At 42.6% G+C, this 27,064-nt stretch overlaps 1 protein-coding gene across 2 annotated transcripts in view; it reads left to right on the forward strand.

Moving 5' to 3' along the window:
- Positions 1-27,064, forward strand: part of Zmat4 (zinc finger matrin-type 4) — a 379,134-nt gene that overhangs the window by 68,898 nt on the left and 283,172 nt on the right. For both annotated transcript variants that reach the window (XM_021170888.2, XM_029480293.1), the window contains exon 2: positions 8,876-8,981. In XM_021170888.2, coding sequence (XP_021026547.1) covers positions 8,880-8,981 — 102 coding nt within the window. In that variant the 5' untranslated portion in view covers positions 8,876-8,879. The remainder of the gene's footprint in view (positions 1-8,875; positions 8,982-27,064) is intronic.

Consider the following 27,064-nt stretch of genomic DNA (forward strand, 5'->3'; position numbering starts at 1 on the left):
AAGTGTATATGTGTGCACACATGGGTACAGGTAACTATGGATGCCAGAAACTCTCAGAACTGGAGTTAAAGGTGGTTGAGAGCTGACCAGCATGGGTGCTAGGAAGTCAACCCATGGCCCTCTCCAGGTACAGCATATGTGCTTGACCACTGTGCCATCGCTTCCTCAATTGAATGGTGGGGTGTGGGGGGTAGGGTCTGACTCTCTAAAATGTGTGTGGCATTGGTTTGATTTAATGAATGACAAACAGGACTGTGCATTGATCTCTCACTTTCCCTCCCCCACCTTCGCTGTCCTCCTGGGCATAGGAGCCTTCTGTCTCATCATTTCCATCTATCCTTCCTTGTGTGGTGTCGGCTCTGGTTTTACTCTGACTTGATATGGAAAAGGAACTGAAAACCCAAGATCTCTGCCTTTTGTCCACCCAACTGATGAAGGTACTGGGGTTTATCCAGCAGTGTCTTGCAGAAGCAATCATAGTTTCATTAGCTTGCTAGGCCCATCATCTGGGCATAGACAGATTTGTTACTACTGGGCACATCAGGCCATTCCCCAGACTGATGGTAAGTATCTTCTAGAAGCCTAGACAGAGGTTCCCCCCCCCCCTACTAGACCTTTTTGCCTCTGGCACTTGCTTACAGCCCAGTCTTACCGTTAGGTGGAGGGAGACTTCTAGTATTGACATCATCTTGGCCAGAACCTTAGGGGTAGTATGGTGGATGTTTGATTCTTCATGAGATCAGAATCTTAGAAGTTCATTAACAGTGCACTAACCTTGAAATCCAAGCAGTGCCAGGCATGTTGACAATACCCAATCAAATCTGAGTAACGAGTAGAGGGGCAAACTACCAGGCTGTGACATGTCTGAGACTTTGGTTGATGACATTTGGTGAGTGGCATGAGATTCCTGGGGGACTTACAAAGAACTACAGAGAAAGGCCGAAGCTGTGGCCTCACTGCTCAGCACCCATTCTGCTGACATCTCACACGCGGGATCTGCGGGTCAAATTTGCCCATCCAAAGGGAAAGGAGCCCGAGAGGAGGAGTGGCTGTGAGCCAGGCACCTGCTGCAAGCACTGTGGCTTGCCTCAGAGTTTGGCCAGAGTGCCACTGTCCTGCAAGCTGGCAGTCTGATGCTGCCTTTCTTCCCAGATGCCACTGGGGCCAGGCTGGGCACACAGGAGAGAGGCTGACAGATGTGGTTCTGGGCACATAAGAGAGAAGCTGACAGATGTGGTTCTATTGCCAGGGTACCCAGCAGTGGCACGTGCCTGTGAGTCAGGAACCACTGAGCCTAGTCTTACAAGGGAAGAGAGTGGTGCCCTTAAGGGGCAATTACTCAAATGGTGTGAGTCAGTTTTGCTCCTGCTGAGCAAACACAGAGCAAGGGAAAAGTGTGGGGGTAGAAATGGGGCGCTCTCAGCTCAGGGTAGGAAACAGAACTTGTGGGTGTAGCTGGTTGATGGCTGGTGAGGGTGTGAACCACCAAATTCCTTTATTGGAACATTAGGCCTCCTGGCCAGAAGGATGGCTGTAATTTGGAGAAGCACAGACTCCCAAAGGTTCTTCAAGATGATCATATCTTTGACCTTCACCCTACACAAAGGCACATTGGGAGATCTTTTATGGGGAAACGTGGGCAGGAGGATGAGACTGAAATTCTAGCACAGGCATCCTTACGTGTTCTGCTTCTACTGATATCTGCTTGAGACCCTGTCCTATGGCAGGATTTCGGAACCTACTTTCATTTTTGGAGTAATGTTTTTGGCTTTTTTCCCCCTTTCCCTGCTTAGTCTGCTGCCACGGCAACCAGCCCTGCATCACTGCATCATCCTCTTGGCTTGGAGGGAGATGCAGTGGAGACAGGACAGAGTCATCATCAGAGGCTCTGGGGTGCCTGAGGGGTTACAGAGGAGCACGTTGACTTGTATTTTGAAGCATCCGGTCTGCCTTCCAATTCTTTTTGTCTTGGTTGCTAGGTAAGCTAGTGGAGTAGGCTCTAGTGACAGAGACCTGGAAGAAGGAGGAGGAGGAGGAGGTGAAAAACAGGCATAGCTAGAAAGTATGGGAGATAGCATCAGGGGTCAGGGAATAGAAGCCAAAAAGGACAACAGAACAATCCAGAGCTTATTTGTTTTGTGTTGAAGATGGGCCAGTCCTCATTCCAACATCCCCGCACTCCCCCCTCCCCCAAACTTTCTGAGCATAGTTTTTTTGTTTTTTGTTTTTTGTTTTTTGTTTTTGTTTTTGTTTTGTTTTGTTTTTCGAGACAGGGTTTCTCTGTATAGCCCTGGCTGTCCTGTAACTCACTTTGTAGACTAGGCTGGCCTCGAACTCAGAAATCTGTCTGCCTCTGCCCCCCGAGTTCTGGGATTAAAGGTGTGTGCCACCACGCCTGGCTTCTGAGCATAGTTTTAATACCAATAAACCAGAACAGAAAAAAAAACAAAAAACTTGTAAGTGCTTTGGTGGTATTGTAAAATGTGGAAGGTGCATTTGATTTGAAAGCATTCTTAGGGGATCATTGCAGAAGATAAGAGCTCAGGTCTCTGTTCAATACTGGGAAGCAGAGGCTAGAGATGCTGAGAGCAGCATAGTTATTTCATGGTGAGCAGGAAAGGCATATGGCAGAGAGAGGGGGTCGGGGTGGGGGTGCCAGACTGGATCAGAAGGCCTGGTTGGCTTGGGCATGGAATGTTATAGTTCCTCAAAGGGTCAGGCTAAATTGAAAACAGTAGTGGGTACCTGATCTGAAGGTTATCATGTGTCCATATCTGAAATCTTGTGGATATAAACATGGATGCAGAACATCTATGAGATGGTGGCGAGTCATAGCTCTGATCAGGCCAAGAAAGGGAAGTCTAGGCACTGAAGTCAGAAATGGCCCCTTAACTCATCTGATCTGGGCTTTCAAACACTTTTTTTTTTTTGGTCCTGGACAGAGGGACCATGGCATAGACTAAGCTGCACACAGAGAGTGGAGAAAGGCAGCCCAGCTAGGGGATGCCCCTGTGGACAGAAGACTCATCCTTGGCCTGGAACACTGACTGTCATGTTGGAGACTCAGGAACCTTCAGGCAAGTTAGTCAGCCTCAAGTCTTAGTGTTTTCACAGAGAAAATAAGGCTTTCCGAAGGACTGGTGTAGGGGGAAGCCCCAGGCAAAATCTTTACTTCCAGAGCAGGAGAGTTCGTAAGGATCATGTACTGTTGGGAGTGCACTTAGAGGAGCTGCCATGGTGGCTCTCTGGATCTGGAGAGTTCACAGAGCAGCCTCTGTGACACCTGCAGGGCTCTTTTTTTTCAACTTTAATAGATACTATATTTATATAGCGCCTTCTTCAAGAACCTTTTAAATGCTTTACAGACTTCCTCTCTAATTAATCCCCACAACAACCCTGTGAGGTAGGTATTACTCCCATTTACAAGAGGGAGACTGAAGCACAGAGAGGTTAGGTGACTTGCCCAAGGTCACACAGCTAAGCTCCCTGGAGAGCAAGGACTCCAGCACCTTGCCTCCCAGCTCCCAGCTACATCCCTCCTGAGAGAATCTTTAATGAAAAGCATCTTTACACAAAGTATCAGGAAGAGCATGTTGTGAAAGTGAGGTCTTCCTACTGCCATCACGGAAAGAACAACTCGACACTGATGGCTGAGGCTGTAAGGCCGCCCACCGTAGCACATTTCCTTGCCCCCTCCTAAGCCACCCAGCTCCTGTCTTGAGTAACCTTCTAAAGGCGAAGTTCCCATGACAGAAGCTGCATGATAGAAGTGGGCTTCACTTACAATATTTACTTTTAGTTGTGATAATTCATAGAAACTTTTGTTCTAATATACAAAATTTGGGACAGCTGCCCAAGCAAACATGTACCTAATTTCACAGCTGCCAGCCTTGTCTGAAACTTGCATTTGCCCTCATCATAATCGCAGGCAAACAAATAACAATGCCCTGAAAGGTGTGCTGGGCCGGTCACCTTTCTTTCTCACTCCCTATACCCGCCTTCCCCAGTCCCCAACCCAAACCCTGTATGTTTTTTAAGTTTCCCGAGTCTCTGATAAAAATTCAAACTGTCTCACTCAGATCCATCTGCACTATCAATAAAAAGTAAATTTAGAGCCAACACCCAGGTGTCCTTCCCCTGCAAACCGTCCAGCGCAGACCTGAGCCAAACCTGCGGGGCTCTTAGGTTGGGAATGGCACAAGTCTTAATTCCTGGCCTTAAATGGCCACTGAAAGGAGAAAGTAGGTGGAAGGTGTCTTATTAACCACCTGGATGGCCCTCATAGCTAATGGTAGAGTGATGATCACACAGTGAAGACCTTCAGGGCTTCTTTCTTCAGAGAGCTGGGTGATGTTGATGCTCCCCACTCCCAATGGAGCATGGCTACTCAGACATCTTGGATCAGCCACAGCAATAAGCTGTGCGCTAAGATTGCTGGTGTATATGGCTTGCTGCCAAACCTTGAAGTATGTATGCTTCCTCCTGTGGCCCCTAGGGAGCAGGTTCTGGGGGGAAGAAAAGACATTGGAGAGGGGGAGACAAATTCAAATCAAGTTCCCCCAGTGAGGTTTGGCACTTCCAGTGATAAAAATAGACTGTAGACATTTCTGGAGTGTGGGGTCTTCACAGGCCCCAAGCTGGCAGGAGGGGTTGTCAGTTGTGCTTCGTCATCTGAGGATGGTCCAGGTCATAGAATGTCAAAAGGAACTGTGATTTCAGCACACCGGGTTGGTCTTCGTCCCTGCTCAGCTGCCAACAAGGTTCTGTTTATTTTTCTCCTTAAATATTTACAGTATTAACCCAAAAGCACCACCTCAGAATTGGTAACACTGCTAACAACGATCGGGATATTGACTTCTTAAGGGTCTGCCATCTGCCACTCTGGTCTGATGTTTGACCAACCCTACTACTGATCCTTACAGCATCCCGGTGAGACTCATCCCCTCCCCTTTACACAGATGGAGAGACCAGAGCACAGAAAGCATTGAGCTGGCTGGACACCCTGGCTGGTGAGCCACGAAACTGGAGTGGGAGCTAATGGCTTGTTCCTCCCAGGAGCCTCACGGGGTTCTCAAGGTCTCTTGAGTCATCTTGATTTTCACACTGTCACTCATGGAGAGGAAAGAACAGTATTAGTCCTTCTTGTGGAGCCCATGATGGTTTCAGCCTGCTGTTAAGAAGGCCAGAAGAAAGCTGCATCCAAGAGCTCTGGAAAGGCCTCTCTGGGCCCCCTGAGATACACTGAGAACTTGACTGTTGTCAGGTTCTCCTGACAGTCTCCTCATCCCTCTGGGTCTCCTCCATCCATCTTTTAGCTCTCTTTGCTTCCATTTTACTCTGTGATGTCCACAGCTAATCCCTCACATCCATTCTTATGCCCTTTGATAAGCAGGTCTTGTGTGTGTTTGTGTGTGTGTGTGCACGCGCCAGGAGAAAAAACCAATTTAGAGTTTGGATGTGTTTCTCTCTATCCTTATCTTATCCATCATTCAGTCTTCATCCAACCTCCTTGGAGAGTTCCCTGATAATCTATCTTGTCATCTCAAGCAAGCTAGCACTTTTTACCAATTTTTTTTCAGTTCTTTGTCTGAGGGACTGGAGCATGTGTGAGTGTGTGTGTGTGTGTGTATGCACGCACACAGTATTTCTCATTATCTTGCCCCTTGAGGATTTGGAACCAAAGATTGTTCCTACTGTCATTGTCATTGCTCTGCTCCACACACAGTAGTGTCACAGTGACTATTATATAGTGGCACATGCCTTTAATTCTGGTACCTGGGAGGTAGAGATGCTCTGTGCATTTAAGGGAATCTGGTCTACATAGACAGTTCTGGGCCAGCCAGGGATATACAGTGAGGGGCTGCTGGGACACACACACACACACACACACACACCCCACACATCAGCTCTTGCTTTTCAAATTTCATGTATTTGAATTTTGAATTCATATGAAATTTGAATATACATGTATTGCTCAGTTCTGCATTCAACTCTTCCACTCTTCTACTGTCAATTTCATATACCTGGTTCTCCTAGAATAAACCTAGCACAGCAAAGTCATCTGACCAGATCCACATATGGCCTGCTCCTCTGCTCTGGGTCTCCTGGGGATGGCACCATTCTGGTGAATGTTGAAAATAATTTAGGTCACTCGAGTCCCTGGTGATGGCTTTGTGATGTGCCTTTGATATGTGCTCTTGGCTGAGCAGCAAAGATTAAACTTTTTTTTTTTTCAGTTAGAAGAAATTAGACTCTTCCATCCTATTATGCTTGTATTTTTACTCAGAATGCCCAAGGACCTTATGCATTCCAGATGGGAAGTCCTCACACTGTAGCTCTACCTATGGAGGACTCTATGGCTCTGTTGCTCTCCCAATGGCTATAGGAGACATGGCCAGTTGGCATAGTGGACAAGGCTAAGAAGGGGAGTCTGTTCTGTTTTTTCTCTTTCTCTTCCTACCTGTTATGTTCTGAAGGACAGGGAAGTTGAGAGCTCTTCAGATAAGCCAGAGGAGGGGACCAGATGGTAGCTTTCCATCTCAAGAATTCCAGTCTTTGAGTCACAAATGGGATCTTCTCCTTGTCTAGAGCGACCTGCACAGAAGGCATTCTTCACCCAGGCCAGCCTGGTGCTTGGCCAGCAATGGCCACCCACTAGCACTTATCGTATTCAGGTATTTCACTCATGCCTCAGACCCACAAGGGTCTTCATTGCCTGTTCCATTGCACGCAGACTTGCTTAAATCAATATTCTTACATAAGATGATGGGAAAAGCCATATTTTCTCTTCTTTTGAGATTTTTTTGGTAGTCTACACATTTTGTGTTCTGCCTTTAAAGCTATTTCTGCCGCACAGCTGTTTTCCTGAGACACAGACTCCCACTCGCTCTGCTTAGTCCAGCCTGCACCTGAATATCCTTTCACGGTGCCTGATTCCCGCAGTTGGCCGTAGGATGAGGAAGGAGTGTGCAGGGCGCGCAGAGATTCTTATTAAGCAGGTCACCGTGCATGAATCTATCTTCATGCGCTTCTTTATTAAAAATAGCAGAGAAGATGATAATCCTAAAGCACAGCCACTTACAGGAACTTGGCTTAAAGACGTACGTTTTCACTTACTATTAGACAGTTCTCATGTTCTGTTTCATGCATTTCTTCCCCCGTACTCAGAAGTTATCTTCACCATTTTCCATTCTGGGATGAGAATAAAGATTACAACCGAGGTTATACTGTGGTAGGGCCTGCTTTTCCCTGTTAGACCATTCCCGGGGCCTCTTTGCTTCCTTGGTACTGCTCTTGAAGATGGACCATGCTGAAAACAGACACAAGGTTATGGGGGAAGGGCAGGACTGAGAACAAGTCATAAAGAATTTTTCTTCAGAAATTCAAGTGTGGGTATCTTGTGAAAACAGAAGATTCTCTGTTGGGCCTAAGACAGAATTAATGAGGGGAAAGTACAACAGGGTAGATTTGTGTTCAATCCAAGACATGAAGATTGCAGCAGCCCTGAGACAGGTTGCATTGAGTATGATGAGGAGTAAACGTTAGCCTAGAGCAAAAGGTGGGCTTCAAGCTAAATAACCATTTGCTAGGGACAAATACTTCCAGAAAGTACAGATCGCCATCAGCTCCAAGACTCATTAGTCTACGGTGTCTGCAATAATTATTGGTTGTTCCAGGTATTTGAAAATATGATTAAAGTTTCATATTTAGCACTTTTAAGATATTGCCTTCTTTGATTTACTGCAATTTTCAACAAGTGAAAAATCTACTATAATCTCCATATTTGTGAGTTAAACCAAAACCTAGCAAGTGGAATGATTCCCACACACCACACGGCAGCAGCAATCCTGTGGTGGAACTGGCTTCTTTGGAAAAGGGAACCATTTAGGTCATGCCACCAAACAGTACTGAAGTTTTGGACAGTCCAGAAGGTAAGGCGAGGGTGTTAGAGTAGGATGAACCCATCATGCACACAGTGGGCCCACAGGTGGAGACTCTCCTTGCCTGTCTATGATGCAGTCTGGTACAGGCTTTATCTGTTGTCTCTTTTCACTTTTGTAGGCATGAGGACTTGGGCCACATTCTCACGGCAGGTCGGAAGTAGAGGGTACATTTATTTACCACTTATTCAGTTGTGGTTTGAGGTGGTTAAGATGGTTTAATGGACTTTGAAATCCCTAAACATAGAAGGCAGTATGCATGGGAAGATCTCCTTGGGTTCCAAGCTGTGATTGCTTTAAAGTGTAGCCACTGAATTCAAACCACATTTTATGCTGCAGAGAAAGCTTCTGCAACAAATTGTTACTCGATAAAAAAAAAATATGTCCATTATAGAAACATTTTAAAACAAAGTTATTACAAAACAGTGACCTATCATTTCTGGAAGTATATGACACATATTTAAAAACAAGTTCTCTTCTATGAGCATACATGTCTGCACACTTCTGAATTTAGATTTGTAGCCCACATCTTATCTCTATGGTGAGGATGTATCAAAATGCTTTTGACTTATTTCCTATTGTTGCATGAATTGGGTACTTTGTGAAGCTTTGTTCATCTATATCACACGTGTTAATTATTTTGTCACAGAAAAACACTACCTACAAATCTGGTTTGTTTAAGCAGAAACATTAAAGATGGAGTCTATCTTTTAAGGCTCTAGCACCTCCGTTGGATTTTCATAGGCAAATGATCAACGCCTCATTATTGAGATTAGTTGGTATGGTAACATTGGGGGTTGGACAGATCTGTTTTGTTGATCAGCACACCAGCTACTGGGACCCTGGCTTTTCACACATTTAGTGTTCCTCATTATCATCAGAGTAACTGACTCCCTTTCTTCTTCTTCTTTTTTTTTCTGTTGACTTTCCTTTAGCCTGATGAAGTCCTCCGATATCGATCAGGATTTATTTACAGACAGCTACTGCAAGGTGTGCAGCGCACAGCTGATATCCGAGTCCCAGCGGGTGGCCCATTATGAGGTAAGGAGAGCCCTGCTCACTCAACCACAGTCCTGCTATGGCACTTGAGGATCCTTGCTCCTGGGACTTGGGGAGTTTTCAGAACCGTACATCATAAGCCTGAAGAGTGTGAGTCAGGTCTGGACTGTGTTTATTGGAACTAGGGAGTAAAGGTTGGGGAATTTATTCTGTGGCCCTGGGTAAATAAAATTTATTTATTTATCCATGTTTATTAATATTTTTAATGTGTTCTTCCCACCACAGGAACCCTGTGGGCTTCTCTCCCTGGCTATCTCTGTGAGGGATACATATCACAATTTGCTCTCTCTGTGAGGGGGTGTCAGTCAGACCCAGAAGTGAAGACAGGCTCAAAGGCCCTTCCTTCCTAGTCACACAGGGAAACTTGGGTCCCAGCAGGAGTTAAGGCACTTCCTCTTCAGCTATCCTTTTACAGTGATCAGTGCCCTAAATGTTCATCAGAGTGTAGGAGTCTCCTGCAATCACAAGCAAGTTTTAAACCCCAAATATTCCAGAAGGGCATTGTGATCTTTTGCATGGGAGGACTGAGAGATGCTCTTTGATCCTGTATCAGCAGCAGAGGATGAATGAAGAGGGATTATCTTATGTCCCAGGGAGGACTGCGGAGCCAAGAGGGGAGCACAGAGAACTGGGATCCCAAGACACTGAGTGCTGCATTGTGTATTCTAATTTCTAAAGAATGCAGAGCTCTGGGATAGGGGTTTTCAGGTGTAGTGACGTATAAAGCAGCTTGGGTTACAAGGCTTAGCCAGCAATGTTTGATTTTCATCTGATTTGAGTCTAATAAGTGCCAGTTGTCACTGTCCCTCACTGAACTCCCCTGAGCCCCAGCTTCCACTATAGACTCCGGAAATAATAATGACAACACACTCCTAACCCCGCCTTCACCACGGGGTTTTGCGATAAACTGAATGCAACCTTTAATAGTGCTGTGGAAATGCTTTGGAAGCTGAGTGTGTCAAGCATGCAGGAATCTTTTCTTGCCGTGTGAACTCCCTCGCTTCAGTGCTTTGATGATGGTGAGTGAGCATGCTCTTTGAACATCTGTGAAATCAACATCCGTGGAAAAGAGTTAGGAGTGTTGCCCACCCCTGCCATTCCACAGGGGACTGGTTCCTGATACCCCAGCGGTTACTCCAATCCTCTGTGGAAACCGGTGTGATATTTACAGAGAGCCTATGCAAGTCCTCCTGTTATCTTTTCAACAATCTCTTACACCTACCTCACTCCTAACACCTACCTTGCCTCATTTGCATAGATTCAACAGAGTATCGACCTGTGGCAAATTTAAATGTTGCTTTTTGTACCTTTCTGGACCCTCCCTCCACCCCACACACTTTTGATTTGTGTGTAAGTAATTTGTCCAGAGGAAAGTGAGTACTGGAAGCTGCAAAAAGTGAATTTGCTTATCGGGCATAAATTCATCATTTTGGAATAACGACCTCTCTGATCTCTGCAGCCATTGTTCACAAGCATGGAAGCACTGTTACTATGAGGTACCACTGAAGATCAGGGGAGTTTTTCCTGCTCTGAAATTGCACACTCTTTATATTAAAGCCTTTTTCCTTACATTTTTAACCATTGTTCATGATGTATGAGGATAGAAATAATTCAATATATATCTTATTTAATTATAGGCATTCTTAGCATTTGTGAGGTGGATGGGTCTCTTTCCTAAGCGTGCTGGAGATGCTGCTTGGTACTGTACTGTTAGCAGAACCAGAAAGCTAATGTCAGAGTGTTTAAGACAACAAAGCTATAAAATAAACTAACAGGAAAACAACAGAACCTCTTAGCTGCTTGACTAAAGGTATAGTTATTTTGATCTCAGGTTCTTTTATTGATGTACTGGACTCTTGCTGTGGTGTGTTCTAATTGTTTACAGTACGTGTTAATTGAACGTAGCATACATGAGTCAGGAAGAATACAGCAGTCAATAGATGCCCATCAACAGTGTCACACTTGGCCCGGCATCCGTTAAGTGCATTCCCACTGAATGTGGGTGGATGCTGAGTGATGCTTTTTGCTTGTCTGTCCCTTGCCTTCCTTCTGTCAGATACAGCCTGCATATTCTGGCTGCAGAGGGGCCAAGGCAAAGGCCAAAGGCAGAGACAGGGCCTGGGATCCCTCCATGTCTTCTCTCTCTTGCTTGTTCCTTTGTTTGGGACACCTACACAGTAATGTGCCTCAAACCACTAGGGACTATTTGAAAACTGGTGTTCTATCGATCTGCCTTCAGTCCCACATACAACCTCTGCTGAAATGAATTGTGGAGTGGGCTTCTCAATGAGATAGAAATCTCACTCAGTTCATTGAGAACACTTGCTGTGACGAGAGATGCTCCCTCTGGGCTGGTAAAATGGCCCTGCTTTCCTATGGGCACATTAGTGAACATCACTGTCTATTTCTATGTGACTGGTAGGTAGCACTAGTGTTAGATACTGGAGAGATTTGGAACCAGTGTTAAAAATGGTCTGTGTGTAATTCAGTCCACTTGTGTGGTTTATTACAATTATTTACTAGTGTGTGTTTGAAGAATATCTGCATTCTAGAGATAAACAACTTGGGTCATGGTGGATAACCTTGTTTTTATTTATGTCTGTATTCTTTCTGCAAGTATTCTTTTTCTAGCACTTTTGAGTTGGTGTTCATCGGGGATATTGGTTTATGATTTTTCATTTTCATTGTGCCTTTGCCTGGTTTGGGTATTTGAGTTACATGGACTTTGTAAGAGTTAGAGAGTACTCCTTCCTTTCTTTGTTTCTTTCTTTCTTTTATTTCTATTTCTTCTTTCTTCCTTCCTTCCCTCCCTCCCTCCCTCCCCCCTCCCTCCCTTCTTCCTTCCTGCCCCCTACCTCTGAATAGTTTAAGAAGGGTTGGTTGTAGATATTGGAAAGTCTGGTAGAATTCTGCTGTGAATCCATCTAGCCTTGGACTTTTTTTTTTTTTTTTTACACTAGAAGGCTTTTTTTTTATTACTATTTAATCTCCTCATTTACTATGGACCTGTTTAGGTTGATGACTTCTTGATTTAATTTTGATGGTCTGGCTGAATATAGAAATTTATTCATTCCTTTTAGGTTTTCCAGCTTAACAGAATACATTTAAAATATATTCCTCTTTCTTTCTCTCAGTTTAGGTAGGTTGTGTGTCTGCCAGCCCTCTTTAACTTCTCAAAGAACCAATTCTTAGATCTATTGATTCTTTGCATTATTTTGTTTGTTTCTAATTTATTAATTTCTGCTCCGAGTTTTATTATTTATTGCAGTTAACTGGGTTTGGCTTTAGTCTGTCCTTTCTCTTTCCCAATCTTTCAGTCATTTACTTGTAATCTATCTGAGTTTTGAATGTAGGCACACAGAGATATAAGCTTACTCACTTGTAAGGCTGTTTTCAATGTGACCCAGGCTGGGGAAGGTGAATAGATGGCAGGATCAGCAGAGTCACTGGGTTAGACACAGGACCAAGATGTTGTTCTGGCTAGTTTATTGTCAACTGGAGGCAAGCTAGCATCATCTGGGAGGCTGTAGGCAAGGCTATAGAGCATTTTCCTTATCAGTGATTAATGGAGGTTGGCCCAGCTCTTTGTGGGTGGGTCTACCTCTGGGTAGGTGCTCCTGAGTTCTGTAAAAACAGCAGGCAGAGCAAACCAGGGGGAGCAAGCCAGTGAACAGCATGCTACCGCATCCTCTGTGTCAGCTCCTGTCTCCAGGGTTCTGTCCTGTCTTGACTTCTTCCTTCAGTGATCAACAACAATGTGGAAGTGTAAACTAAATAAGCCTTTTCTTCCCCAAGTCATTTTTGGTCCTGGTGTTTTATCGCAGTGATACCAGCCCTGCCTAAGACAGATGCTTGTGGTCTGTCTGTGCAGCGAAAGGGGATGTTTCTCACTTGCTTTGACACCATATGTGTTGCTGCAGGCAGAAACTGGACTCGAATCCTCGCTGGAAGCATATTTACTGTGTTTGCTGGTGATGTAAACACTACCGTTCTCTTTCCCTGTATCTTGATTTGTGTCTATATCACTCAGTTCTTTTTCCTTTTATATTATAATCAAGTATTTTTAATACGACTTGGGTATTTTGAGAAAATTGATGAGTTGTGAATATAAAGCATTCCTTTTATATTAATGTTTTATTCATTTTTTGAAACACTGAATTTACATAATTCAAAAATCAGTAAATATAAAATAGTGTATAATGTAAAAATTCTCCTCTCTATTCTTCTTAGTTCCCCAGATGCACCCAGTTTTCTTTGAAATATTTTATGCATATGTCTGTGTGTGTATGTGTGTATGTATGAATGGCCAATACATATTACATATATAATGTATATTACAAATGAAAACTATTCTACCTTTATTTTTGTTGTGACATGGATGTCCATTACGTGGTTGTAGAGAGCAGATGAATTCCAGAGTGAATTTGTATTATTTGACATAGGCATGGCAGTGTCAAGCATCCCAATGGCCCAGACCAATGGGAGTAGAACAACCTTCCTCTGGTTCGAATAGGAATGATGAACAGTGTATATAGAAAAGATCAACCACAGCTTTCTCCTCCTGGGTGACAGCAGCCTGAGACTGCTTCCCTAAAAAGACTTCCTACGAAGATTAGCTAAACCTGCCTGCCTCCTTGGTCATCTGTATACTAAGAACCTGTCCCCTTACTCAGCGGTGTACAAGAAACCCACCCCTCCTTGATTCAATTGTATCACATAAATACAATATGATCCCACGATGCATCTGTTTTTTTCTGCATCCCCTTGTTTCCCAAGCCATGTAGGAAACACTCATGGTTATACCAAAATTTGTAGAGAAATATTTCTTGAATTGTTCTGTAACTCCTTGGTATCCTGAATGAAACCCTGGCAAAAGACAAACAGGCTTTAGCTCCCAGAACCCATTTAGTGATATGTGTGCTACTTGGCTCTCAGATCCTACCTGTACAGATTGGCAATGTTCAATGATGATTTTTCTTCCATTGTCCTTTTCTTGGAATTCACCAAAGGATATATTCATTCTGGACCTGCGCGCGCGCGTGTGTGTGTGTGTGTGTGTGTGTGTGTGTGTGTGTGTGCGTGTCTTTAATTCCTCTGTATTAGTCAAAGAGGAAATCCCATAGTCTCTTGACCTGAGCAGTGGGCCCAGTATTGATCTATAGCATGTGCCTCGCCTCACTTTCTTCCAGCGTTCTGAGGTATTGCAAACCGTGTGCTTCCCTGTTCTCTAAGATTTGAGAATTAGCTTCTTTAGGCTTTTACTAAAATGATTTAATTCAGAGTAACATTTTTTCTGCCTTTGAATTGCTTCACAGTATAAATTTACTTCCCTCATTTGCAAGGGCACAAATGCCCTTGGACAGAAAGTTATTGGTAGGGGCTCCTCTGCTCAACCCCTGTAGCTTGCCTTGGTCGCTACCAGGACAGTTTTTAAACCAGTTATACCAGCTGGGAAAAGCCCTTCCATGCTTTTGCAAGATTTCAGATTTTACTAACAAAGGGGAAAAATGGACTAGGATTCTCTCCTCTGCTTTGAATATTTGTTCTGGATAGTTTTGTGTCAACATGACACAAGCTAAAGTCATCTGAGAGGAAGAAACCTTAATTAAGGAAATGTCTCTGTAAGATGGGGCTGTAGGCAAGCCTGTAGAGTAGAGCAATTTACTAATTAGTGGTTGATAGGGGAGTCCCCAGGTCATTGTGGGTGGGGACATCCCTGGTCTGGTGATGCTGGGATCTATAAGAAAGCAGGCTGAGCAAGCCATAGAGAAACAAACCAGTAAGCAACACCCTTCCATGGCTTCTGCATCAGCTCCTGCCTCCAGGTTCCTGCACTGACTCACTTCCATGCTGAACAATGATTTTCAAGTATAAGCCAAGTACTCCCCCCACCCCCCACTTTTTTTTCCCTCCAAGTTGCTTTTGTTTTTGATACTTCATTACAGCAATAGTGACTTTGACTAGGACAAATTGGTAATGCAAGTGGGATATTCCTTGACAGGTAGAATGTTTTTTGGTTTTTTTGTTTGTTTGTTTTCTTCTATGATTGTGGAAGGACTTTGGAACTTTGAGCTAGAAAAATCACTGAGTGTTCAAAGCTCGGTTAGCTCTTACACTGTAGTTTGGAAGATGAGGGCACCGTGAGAAATGCAGACAATGGAGGTCTGGCTTGAGAAGTCCCAAAAGGAGGTTTGAGAGGCACTAAAAACTATCAGGCCATTGCACATTTCGATTTGAGAATCTGTGGTTCTGGTTAGCTGGGACTGAAAATCAGTCATGATTAACAAGAGACCGGAATCACTGAAGTAAAAACATTGCTTTTCTGGGACAATTGATGCGGGGCAGCTAGAACTGAGAAGTGAGTAGTGAGAAGTAAGAGGCCTGCATTGTTGAGGTGAAATCCTCTGGGAAGTGTTTCCGCAGAGTCAGCACACAGAAGCTGTGTTCTAAGGTGCCTGAGGTTGTTGCTCCTGCTGGCAGCAGAACTTGGTTTTGAAGGCATGGAGGGGTCATAGAGAGCAGTTCCTTGAGAGAGCCCAGGAGAGGCTGTTGGTGAGAGTGCAGCCCAGTTTCAACAGAAGCCCAGCATTTTAGAGTTTCTAGTTTCATGGGATGACTACCAAGAATAGCAGCAGCCATGGGGTAGAGTTGGCTTCAACCTAGGAGATGAGCTGTGTGTGCTGCAGAGGGTAGAGCCAGAGAAGTGACCCAGTCACTTTACTCACTGTGCCATCTCATAGGCCTGGAACTATATATATATATATATATATATATATATATATATATATCCAAATTGCATACTTTCCTATTGGCCCATAGTACCACATAAAATGCATTCCACTGGAAAAAGTTTCAAAGACAGAAACTTTAGGACAAAATTGCAGCACAGAGCCAAGCCAACCTCGTGACTACCTTCCCAGACAACCTGAGTATAATGGTCACAGACGGAAAGAGAGATAACAACTATCCCGAGCTTTTGTCCCCGCCGGCCAGAACACACTCAGGACAAACGGAATCTTCTGTGGCAAAGCTTTATTGCTTACTTCTCAGGAAGACCCGAACCCAGAAAATGGCATTGCTTATATAGCCCGCAGCGTGACGTTTCAGCACCTGATGTGGCGTGACAGCTCCTGATTCGTTGCTCGCCCATCACCCCATTACTATGCCCTGAGAATGGGCAGTGACTAGGAGTGAGTTCACTCTCGTACCTGCGTACAAGGCTTGTTTACTAGTTAGGCACAGCGAGGCCAGTGCCACCTTATAATGGCGATTGCTCGCGGCACGCACGGCTCTCCACAGTGATTGCTCNCTGCACGGCTCTCCACAAACAACCAGATTATTTTCTCCCACTGTGTGGTGAAATTTGGGCACAGCTGTGGTTTCAGCCATGTGTTGTATTTATATTGACAATATGTTGCTAATACTTTTGCACTTTAGTCTGGTGGTAGGTACTAAGGTAGAGAAGCAAGAACAATAACCAGCATCAAGGTAGAGAAATGTGCATCTATGTGCGTGTGCCTCTGTGTGTGTGTGTTTTCATCCATAGCAAGGTGAGCCTGTATGTAGGACCAAGCACATCCTCTGCTATTGGTCACCCTCTATTCTTTTCAGTTGATCTCCGGTCCTATGCTGTAAATGCAAGGCCATCTGACTGGTGAGCTTCCAGGATTTTACTATTCCCTCTCCCATATCACCATAGGAATAGGCTTATAGAAATGATCTGCCACATCTGGCCTTTTATGTAGGTTATAGGAATTTAAACATATGCTCTCATATCTTCTACCTTGTCAGGAGCCATAGTAGGACAAGCTAATAACTAGCTGGTGATCTTCCTGAGATAGTCTGCTTTGGATTAATCGGCAACAGATTTGCTTTTATGAGGAGAGGCCTAAGAGAATTCATTTTAGGAAAGATTTCTGCTATTAATATGTTTTTCCTAATAATTAAACATATACAACAATCACTAGGTAATAGCTCACCCCTTTGGAGCAGATCTATGAAGATGTACTATCTTGTAGTGGTGTTATATAGACAATAGATGACTTCTTAAGTCTTAATGATGACCCTATAAGAATTCCTAAAACTATATAAGTGATTATTAAGCTCTTTTATAGTGGGACTGCTATTAGGTCCTTTTCTGATAGTCAAAACTGCAATGAGAACTCTGTCAGTCTCCCATGTGTCACCAGTTAGTTGCTCTTAGTAACCAGACTTTCTTCTACTCAGAGTGCATTCCAAGAGACTGTAAAAATAATTAACCAAAGGTCATAAAAATGGAACTAATGATTTATTATTGGTGCTAGGACAGAAGATAAAATATTGACTGGGTTTATTTATAAAAAACTTCACTAATAACTTAGTTATGGTCTTAAACCTTCAGGGAACCTGCGGAGCTGAGACAGGTGATGGCTGTTTAGCCAGATAATTACTCCTAATGGATATGCATGTACACACTCACTGTTGTAAACTTCTATTTCAATTTATGATTTGATTTTTTTTGTGATCTTGTGATCAACTCTTTAACACGTGATTGTGTATTCTGAAAGATGTATAACTACTGAAGGACAAAAAGATGAGAGTAAGAGAAAGAAGAATTTTTTGCCTTTCCCCACTTAGAGAAGAGAAATTTTTTCCCCTTTCTCCACTTAGAATAATTTTCCCTTTCCCACTTAGGATCTTTCTGCCTTTCCCCTTAGTTAGCTTTCGTAGGAAACTTTTTACAACTTAGTAGTAAGTGCTATAATCACTTTTTGAAGTGTCCCTTCTTCCTTCAACTTCTGTCTAGCAGGCTGAAGGTTAGAGTTGAGTAGTTCCAGCTGAGACAGAACAAAGGCCACATTACTTACTCTTCTGCTGTTAGGCTACAGGTGTCAGTCACCTAAGCCAACAGCATTTTACCCTCAGAAAGAGCAAGGAAGGTTTTAGGGCTTTTTAGAAGTCATCGTCAGCGTTTCAGTACAGTTAGAGAGCTAAAATGTCAGGAGACCCTCAGACTTTAAAGCCACACCAGAGTCTTACTCTGTGACCCCGCCACTACCCTTTCCAGGCTGGAAGGCTCCCGGCTCAACCTAGTCTTTTCCCTTCCCTTCTTTTCTTCCTTCCTTCCATCCTTTTTTCTCTTTTCTCCCTTCCATCCTACTCCCTCCTCCATCTCTCTCTCTCCCCCTCTCCCTCTCTCCTCTCCCTCTCTCCTCTCTCCTCTCTCCTCTCTCCTCTCCTTCTCTCCCTCCCTTCCTCCCTTCTTTTCTGATACAAGTATTAATGTAGCTGAGATTAGCCTCAAACTTACTGTGGAACAAAATTGACCTTGAGCTTTGGACCCTCCATTGTCCATTCCCAGGATAGTGCAACTAAACTCAGTTTGTGTGGTGTTAGCCTCCATGGTGTGAAAGCACGTTACCAGCTCAAATGTATCCCTAGAATCATTTTACAAATATCTGATATGCCTTTTATTTATGTTCTTTAAAATGTGTATAGTTTTGTGGGCATGGATATTTTTATGTATTTTTTTGGAATAGTTTTAGATTTAGAGAAACATTGCAAACCAATACTAGACTATTTCTGTTTATACTTGACCCAGTTTCTTCTCCTGTTAGCATCTTCCAATACTATAGTAAATTTGTCATTCAATGGAGCAACATTGATGGATTCCGTGTATATAACATACATTATTAAGTGGCAAGTTTGGACTATATTCAGATCTCTTTACCCTCCTCTTTCTTTTCCCTTTCCTGCCCTAGGAGTCCACCCAGGCTTCACCTAGTATTCAAGTGACAGTATTCAAGTGACAGTATTCAAGTGATAGTATCCAAGTGACACACTTATTCAAGGGTAATTGCTCTTTACACTGTGACTCCTTTTCAGACCTCCCTCATATTTGCAAACCCCACCAGTTTTGAGGGTCACCAACTAAATGTGTTCAGTAGACTGACTCTCAGAATTTGTCCTTGTTGTTCTCCAGCTGAGCCCTTGCTGTGCCTTTGTGGAGAGGAAGCGCTCAGAGGCAGAGTGAGCCTTTTGTAACAGTGCAAGGTGCCAGAATACTTACTCATGTGGCTTCTGCCCACGATGCTCTTGCTGAGTGTTTGTTCAACTCTTCAAGTCCGTGTTGTTCTCGTCCTCTTTCTTTCTGGTGTAACCTCTGGCAGAATATCACAACGGAGAGTGCAAGGATGTGTGCTCAAGGCGTGCAAATGGCTTTCCAATATCAACCTATCCCCACATTGCTGTTTTCTTCAGTATTGTGTTTTTACACATATGATCTCTTGCTTCTGATTGTTGCACAAAACTCTGAGTGAGTATTGGTACAATTTTATTTGCCGTTGTTTTAGGGACAAATATCCACAGTGTCTTCAATAGCCTCCATGCCCCCGCCCTCCCCTGCCCCACTTCTTTGACAACTGTCCCTAATAGATTTCCTGGAAAACTTCTCTGAGTGTTGATTTTGCATGGATGTACAGCACAATATGGAATTTCTCCATCATAAGGCATGATTGGTTAGCTGGATTATTTTATCTTGAGATGGGATCTTGGGGTGGGGGGCTGGCTTGAACTTGCTATGTAGTTGAAAATGACTTTGGAACTCATTTTCATGTCTCCATCTTCCCTAGTGTTGTGATTACAGGCATGTGCCACCGTGCATGGCTTATACATTAATGGGGATCTGATCCCAGGGCCTTATGCATGTTAAACAACACTCTATCAACTGAGCTGCATCCCCCACCATGGGACATTTTCATTCTCAATTCGACTAAGCCTTAATGTCCTACCCATAGTCCATGAATGACCTCATATTGTTGCATGTCTGTCAATAACTTAGCATTCTCATTTGCCCTAATCTACTTGGCATTTAGTATATTCTTATCTTACATTGTGTTCTCTAATGATAAACTTTGTAATAACATTCAGAAACTGCTCAGCCATTTAGTTTTCCTTTCTATCTGATTTCTGTTCATATCCTGTCTGTATTTCCTTTGGTTTCTTTGGGGTTTTCTGTACTTGTACTTATTTCTTTTTTTGGGGGGGGGCTCAGATACTGTAAATACCTGTGCCCATTCTATTATATGCACACTGCTGAGTTTTGATAATGTTTAAGTCACTAAATTTTGTGTAGATTCTAACAATGCTGATTTATCACTGTGCCTCTCCGTGCTGAGGACGCTTTCCTAAATATGTGTCATTGTTGCTGTTCAAATTGGCTTCTGATTGGAGATTATTTTCTATACACTCCTTTCTTTCTTTCCCTTACATCTCTGTTGCGGCTCTATTTTCATGCATTTGTGTGCCACTGTGTCTTGCTCTTCCTGAGGGACGTGGCAGTGTAACACAAGTGCAAGCTCACTAATGCACACTCACTAATGCACACTCACCCCCACTGATTGAATGAAGCTAAGCACATCCATTACTTTCCAGTTTCCCCTGCGGTGAGCAATAAACTTAAGACCTATCTGTGTCAATAAGAGTCAAGGTAAGTTTTTGGCATTAGACAAATACATTTTCCACCATTAGAGTGATGTGAACACTTCTTGGCCGAGCTCTGTCTTACATTATCCTGTAGTTAAAAAGTCAAAGCACGTTCTCTTGTTTTTCAGCTTCCCCCATCAGCTGTGTCTTCCTTATCATATTTCACTTGCAAAACATCATCATATTCAGGGATCTGTTTGGAAACCTTTATGTTTTCAGGTGTTTCAATGTAGACTACTTTGCTCTAAAGGTAGAAATAAAGATAATGTTTTATTTTCCTATAAGCAATATGGTATGTGCTCTCATGTTCTTGGTGACTCGTCTAACTCCTGCCCTGCTGGCTATCGTTACCTCCTGTCTGCTCTTCATCTGGGTAATCAGGACACTCAAGAGGCACAAATCCAAATCTGCATAAAAGTATATTGTCGTATGACGAACCTTTCCTGCTTTAAGGGGTGTTGGATTTGCTTGCAACCCTGTGAATGAATCAGTTAACTCAGTTTCCTCTGATGCTATAGTATAGTCATTAGACCAGAGCAAACGATTGTGGAAGCCTAGTGCTGAATAGGACAAAGCTACAGGGGTGCTGGCCCTTTAAGATCCCAAGTATCCTTGGACTGCCTAGCAAACTCAAGCCATGCTGGGAGTGGTATTTATGTGACAATCAATACTGGGATTCCACTAACTTGATGCCACATGACATTTAGACTTTATCATGAAATGTTTTCTGAGAAGAGGAATATGAAATCATGTCACAGAGCTATCACTGAATAGGCCACACCTAGAAGGACACAGTGATCAGCTTTTTCTTTCTTTTTTTTTTCCCTATTTCCATTAGGCAGATAGTATCAGATCAGAAGAGAGGGGTGGCTTGTCACTGTTTATGATCATCTGAGTTAGGAGCCAGGCAATGACCCATGCTGATGTGTGACTGCAGTTACTCCCCTGGTGTCATTATTTTTAACTTCTATATTATGTAAAAGCACTACAATAGAGCCCATTTCCCTATTTTATAGAAATTTCTAGATGAAAAAGACAACAACAAACACAAGGAAACAAACAAACAAAAAATCCCCAAAACGGAAACAACAAAACAAAAGCAAAACCAAACCTGTGCATTTATTTTAAGTCGAGAGTTATAACTTCAGGGCTTGAGAGTTGGCTCAGTGATTAGACATGTTTGCTGCTCTACGCCTACTGTTTTATTATGAAAAAAAAAAAGTTTGCTGCTCTGGTAGAAGACCAGAGTTCAGTTCCCAGCGCCCAAATCAGGTGACTCACAACCATGTGTAACTCCATCCCCAAGAGACCTGATGCCCCCCTCTGGCCTCTGAGGGCATCGGCATGTAGCTGTGTAATACATACACTCATATACTCACAGGCGTATGCATACATTTAAAAGAAAGAAGAAAATAAGAAAGAGCTCAAATCTTAGAAATGAGTAAGTGAAGGGCAGCAGAGACTGCCCCTATATATATGAGGGAAATCATGTGACCAGGCAAGGCATGGGTGTGTGAGCCACCACAGACACAGGACAGTGTGTTTATGAGGCAGATGAAATTCGACTTGCTCTCTATCACAGCAAATGGCAACATATTGGAAAGAATTGCCCCAGTCTTTTCTTTGGACCACGTTTGTATATGTGGTAGAGCTAATAATTTAGAGACAGGAGTTAATTGTTCCTGATGCAGAACAAAACCAGTCTTGGGCAGCACACGACTGAGTAGTAAGGCTGCTTATGTTTGAGAAATCCTACTCTCTTGTGTTGAGATTTCTTTCCTGCCTAGGCTCATGAAGATGTCGTTGTCCGTCATCTGTGCACTAAGTTTAAATGAAACAAAGCAAAACTCCAATGGTGAGTTGTGACGTTGTCCTCCACACACACTTAGACATTTAAACTCTACGTGCCCAAGTGAGAGTTCAGAAAGTGCAGCGGTGTTTCTGACAGCTGGTTAGGAAGACAGCTTGACACTGTAGATTCTTGTAGGCTTTCAAACTTTCATTTCTTAAAGATGGTTTTGACTGCATGTGTTTTTATAGGATTTTCTGTGATGACAGCCAAAAGGTAAGGATTTTAGAAAAAGGATGGAGATAAAACTTACTTTTTCTTGACAAGATTTATTTGATCCTTGAGAAGTTTGTTCATATGAACACATGGGAAATTCTCTTCTCTAGTCTTAAGAAACATTGGTTCAAACTGTATATATTATGAAATATTTAAGTGCACCATCCAGTGATTCAATTTTTTAATCTATTTAAGATTATGTTTTCTTTCTTAATATTTTAATTAAGCATTAATTTTACATACCACTCTGGCTTTGTACATTCATACTTTTTATACATACATGGAGCATGTACTTATCAGTACTTTATCCTCCTTCCCTTAATCCCATCTCTTCCCAGTCAGCACTTTGTTCTCATTCCCTTACTCCTGCTCTGGGTCTAATATATTTGTTGAAATATCACTTTCCAGTTCCATTTATTTTGTTATAAACAAGAGGCTTTCATTCTTGAATTTTAAAAATATGTATTTATTTATTTGTGTGTGTGTGTGTGCACATGCACATACACGTGCACACAAATACATGCCACAGTGTGCTAGCAGAGCTAGGTTCTCAGACTTGAACTTAAGTTACCAGCATGGTAGCAAATGTCTTTGCCCACTGAGTCTTCTTGCCAACTCTAAGGCTTTCCTGTGTGATGGTTGTATACTTGTTTTTGGATAAGATTCCTACTCGTTGGCATTGAGGGGGAGTTTATATGTTACATTGTGGGTGTACTTCAGTAAGTATGAAAGCACAGGTCTCTTTGGTATGCCTATTTTGCTTTCTAGGACATATACCTAGAGGTGAATAGGAAAGGTGAGCTGCACAAACCACACTGTAGCTTTTCTTTTTCTTTTTTATTTTTTTGGGGGAATCTCTACACTTTTTCACATCTATTGTGAAAATTATATTCTTACTAATAATATATGTGCTATGCTTTTTTTGAACCATCACTAGTATTTGGTGTGTGTGTGTGTTTGTGTGCATGTGTATTTGTGTGTACACACTTTTATTTTATTTTATTTTTTTGTATTTTAAGACAGGCTGACCTTGAACCCACACAGAGCCTCCTCTTTGAGCATAAGTTCTGAGATAATAGTTTGCATCACCAGGCCTGTTATTTTTTTTTAATTTGAATAATAGTCATCCTAACAGGAGTGACATAAGATTATTGTTTTAATTCTCATTTTCTTGATGGTTAATGATATTAAGCATTTTTATTTTTTCCCTTTAAATTAAATTTCTCATTATGATGCTGAGTAAGACCATTCCATGTGGCACACATACTCAGGAGAGAGTACTTTGTTTTCATTTTCCCTCCCTCCCATCTTCTCCCATAACTCCTCTCTTCCTCTTGCTGGTTCCCCCTTTCTCCTCCCAAATAGTCCCTCTTACCTTTGTGGTACAAATATTTCATAACTGTGTCTAGCATTCTGCTTTCTTTAGATCCTATCATAGTCCCCACTGCTACACACACACACACACACACACACACACACACACACACACACACATATTTGCACACACTCATGCAAACAGGCACACATGCATGCATGCAACCATGCACACACGAGCACACACACACATGTAAACATGCACACACATGCACACACATGCATGCACACATGTGCACATACACAGATGCACAAAATGCAAACATGCACACATATGCATATATACATGCACACACACACATGCACACACATGCACACACAAATCTGGGAATTAGAGATAAGAGAAAACATGCAGTATTTTTTTCTGAATCTGGCTTCTTTCACCAATGTAATGATTCTATTCCATCCATTTTCATTCAAATGTCATAATTTCATTCTTGACAGCTGAATAAAATTCTGTTGTGTATATATAGCACAATTTTCTTTATCATTCATATGCTGATGGATATCTATCTAGGCTGGTTCCATTTCCTGTCTACTATTAATAGTGCAGTAATAAACAAGTTTATGTAAGTCTTGCTGTGGTGTGTTGATTTAGAATCTTTTTTGTTATATATGTAGGAGCAATAGAGCTAGGACATGCAGTCATTTTATTTTTAGTTTCTGTTGAACTGATTTCCATAGCAGTTACACCAGGCACCCCTTTTCCCATATTCTCACTAGTAAATATTGTTTCCTGGATCAAAGTCATCTTGACCTGGGTGAGGTGTAACCTGCAGCACTTCTGATTTCTGCTTTAAGGATGTTAAACACGTCTCACATATTTGTTGGCTATCTGTGTTTCTGTCTTTGAGAACTGTCAATTCAATTCATTGTGGTCAAGGAAAAGAATCTGGAGACTTGGGGCATTTCATTACTTGGTCTCCAGATGGTTGCTATTTGGAGGAAGGATTAAGTGTGGCCTTGCTGACAGAAGTCTACGGGAGGGCTTTGAGGTTTCCAAATACTGGCACCATTTTGAATTTGTGGATCAAGATGTGAACTCTTAGTTGCTGCTCCAACCCCATGCTTGCCTGCCTCCTGCCATGCTCTCTGCCATGATGGCGCTGAACTGTTATCCCTCTGGGATCTTAAAACTCCACCTTCTATAAAGTAGCCTTGGTCATGGTGCTTTATTACAGCAATAGAAAAGTAACTAAGGAAGACATTATCTGATCCTTTTTTTTATGTCCTGCTCATGATTTCTGTGTCTATATTAATGAGAATTACCTGGGTCAAGTTTTCTCATCTTTTCTTAGCTCTGTTTTGGAACTGGCTATTGCTGTCCTCATCAAAGGAATTCAGCATCATTGAAGGATATCTTGGAGAACAGATAAAATTTCTCCTTAAATGGTGGGTAGAAATTGTCAGTGAATCCATGTGAGCTTTGTCTTTTGTGAGGGAATTAATACAATAACCTCAACCCCAACAACTTCTCTGTAGATGTAAACTCTTCATGTTGCTCATTTTGTCTTGTGGGCTGCCCTTCAGAATTTCTCCGTCCCATCTGGTCCGTCAGCATTGGTGGCTGTGTGCACACTGTTCCTTTATTGTCCCTGGGTCCATAGCTGATATTAATGGTTTGTGTCATTCCTCTTTTATGCTTTGCCTGACTAAAGGCTTTATAATTTTATTGATCTTTTCAAAGGACAAGCTTTGGTTTTGATGATTTTTTTTCTCTGTTAATTTTTTGTCTTCCATTTCATTTATTTTTTTTTTTTTATTTTTTGCCCTAAATTTTACATTGCCCTCTTTGGATTAAGTGTTTTTCTTCTCTGTTTCCCTAAGGCTGAATTGGAAGTGACTGATTTTAGAGCTGCCTTACCCTTCCTTGCCTTCTGTCATCTTCTTCCTTCTTTCTCCCTTCTCCCTCCCTTCATGTTTTCTTTCCCCTCCCCTCCTTGAGCTAAAGGCTTTTCACACACTAATCAAATGCTCTTCTCAGTGATCTTTCAGGGAGGGCCTTGGTATATAGCTCAGGCTGGCCTTGAACTCATAATCTTTTGGCCTCCATCTCCCAGGGGATGACATTATAGGTGCATATTTCTTCATTTTCCAAAATATATATTTAAAATCATATATTTTTCTTTAAGCACTGTTTTTGCTGTATCCCACACATTTGACAAGTTGTTTATATTTTTGTTTTGTTCAAAATTACTTATTTTTATATTGCTTGTATTAATTCATTGAGAATTTTTATAAAATCTATTTCGGTCATATTCATCCTGACCCTTTCTCCAAACCCTTTCTGTTCCTCCCCTGTGTCTCTACCTACCCATCTCCCATTCTCCTCCTCCTCCTTTTCCTCCTCCTTCTTCCCCCACTCCCCCTCTCTCTATGTCTCTAAATCATGAAATCCAGTTTATGTGTTTTCTGAGTGTAGACTGGCTTAAGGGAGTTCACACCTGGAACTCCTCTTCGGATTGCAGGTTTGGACTCCATGGGGTTTCAGGTTGATGTGGTGAGCAGAGGGCTGATGGATTGGCAGGAGGGGATAGGGGAGGGGTGGCTCTGGGGGGTATTTAGTGAGGGTTTCAGGTTAGGTTCCACGCAGTCCCTGAGCCCAGCAGTGGGTAAGGAGGCTGACTGCAGGTAGACAGACTTACAGTGTGTTTTCACTCTCCTATGAGATTTCTTATCTGACCAGTGTGTAGCAAGTAGGCTTGCTTTATCCAATTTCCTATGATTTGGGGGCAGGGTTACAAACTATTTTTTTTTAAATTATGACTTGCTTATTCGATTTTCATTGTGCACTGAGAATAGATATTGTTGATTGTGAATTATTAAATCCGATTAATGTGTATTTCATGGTCAGATCCTTTTGTACTTTGGTGAGTGTGCTCTGTGTGTCGGAGAAGAGTGCGCCTTGTTCTGTTAGTGGCTGGAGTAGTCTGTGTATGGATGCCCACGACGTCCAGATGATTGGTGTTTCTCTGCTCACCTATGTCCCCACTGATCTTCTGCCTGCTGGACTTTTCCATTTTCGATGGAGGCATGCTGAACTATTCAGCTATACTATTGGACTTGCCGTTTCTTTTTACAGCTCTGGCCATTTTTGTGCTCTTTTTCAATGCGCTCACATTCGCACATACTTAGCTGTTATTAGGTGTATACATAGTGAGGG

The sequence above is a fragment of the Mus caroli genome, chromosome 8 (assembly GCF_900094665.2).
Source record: "Mus caroli chromosome 8, CAROLI_EIJ_v1.1, whole genome shotgun sequence".
NCBI classification, from domain to species: domain Eukaryota; kingdom Metazoa; phylum Chordata; class Mammalia; order Rodentia; family Muridae; genus Mus; species Mus caroli.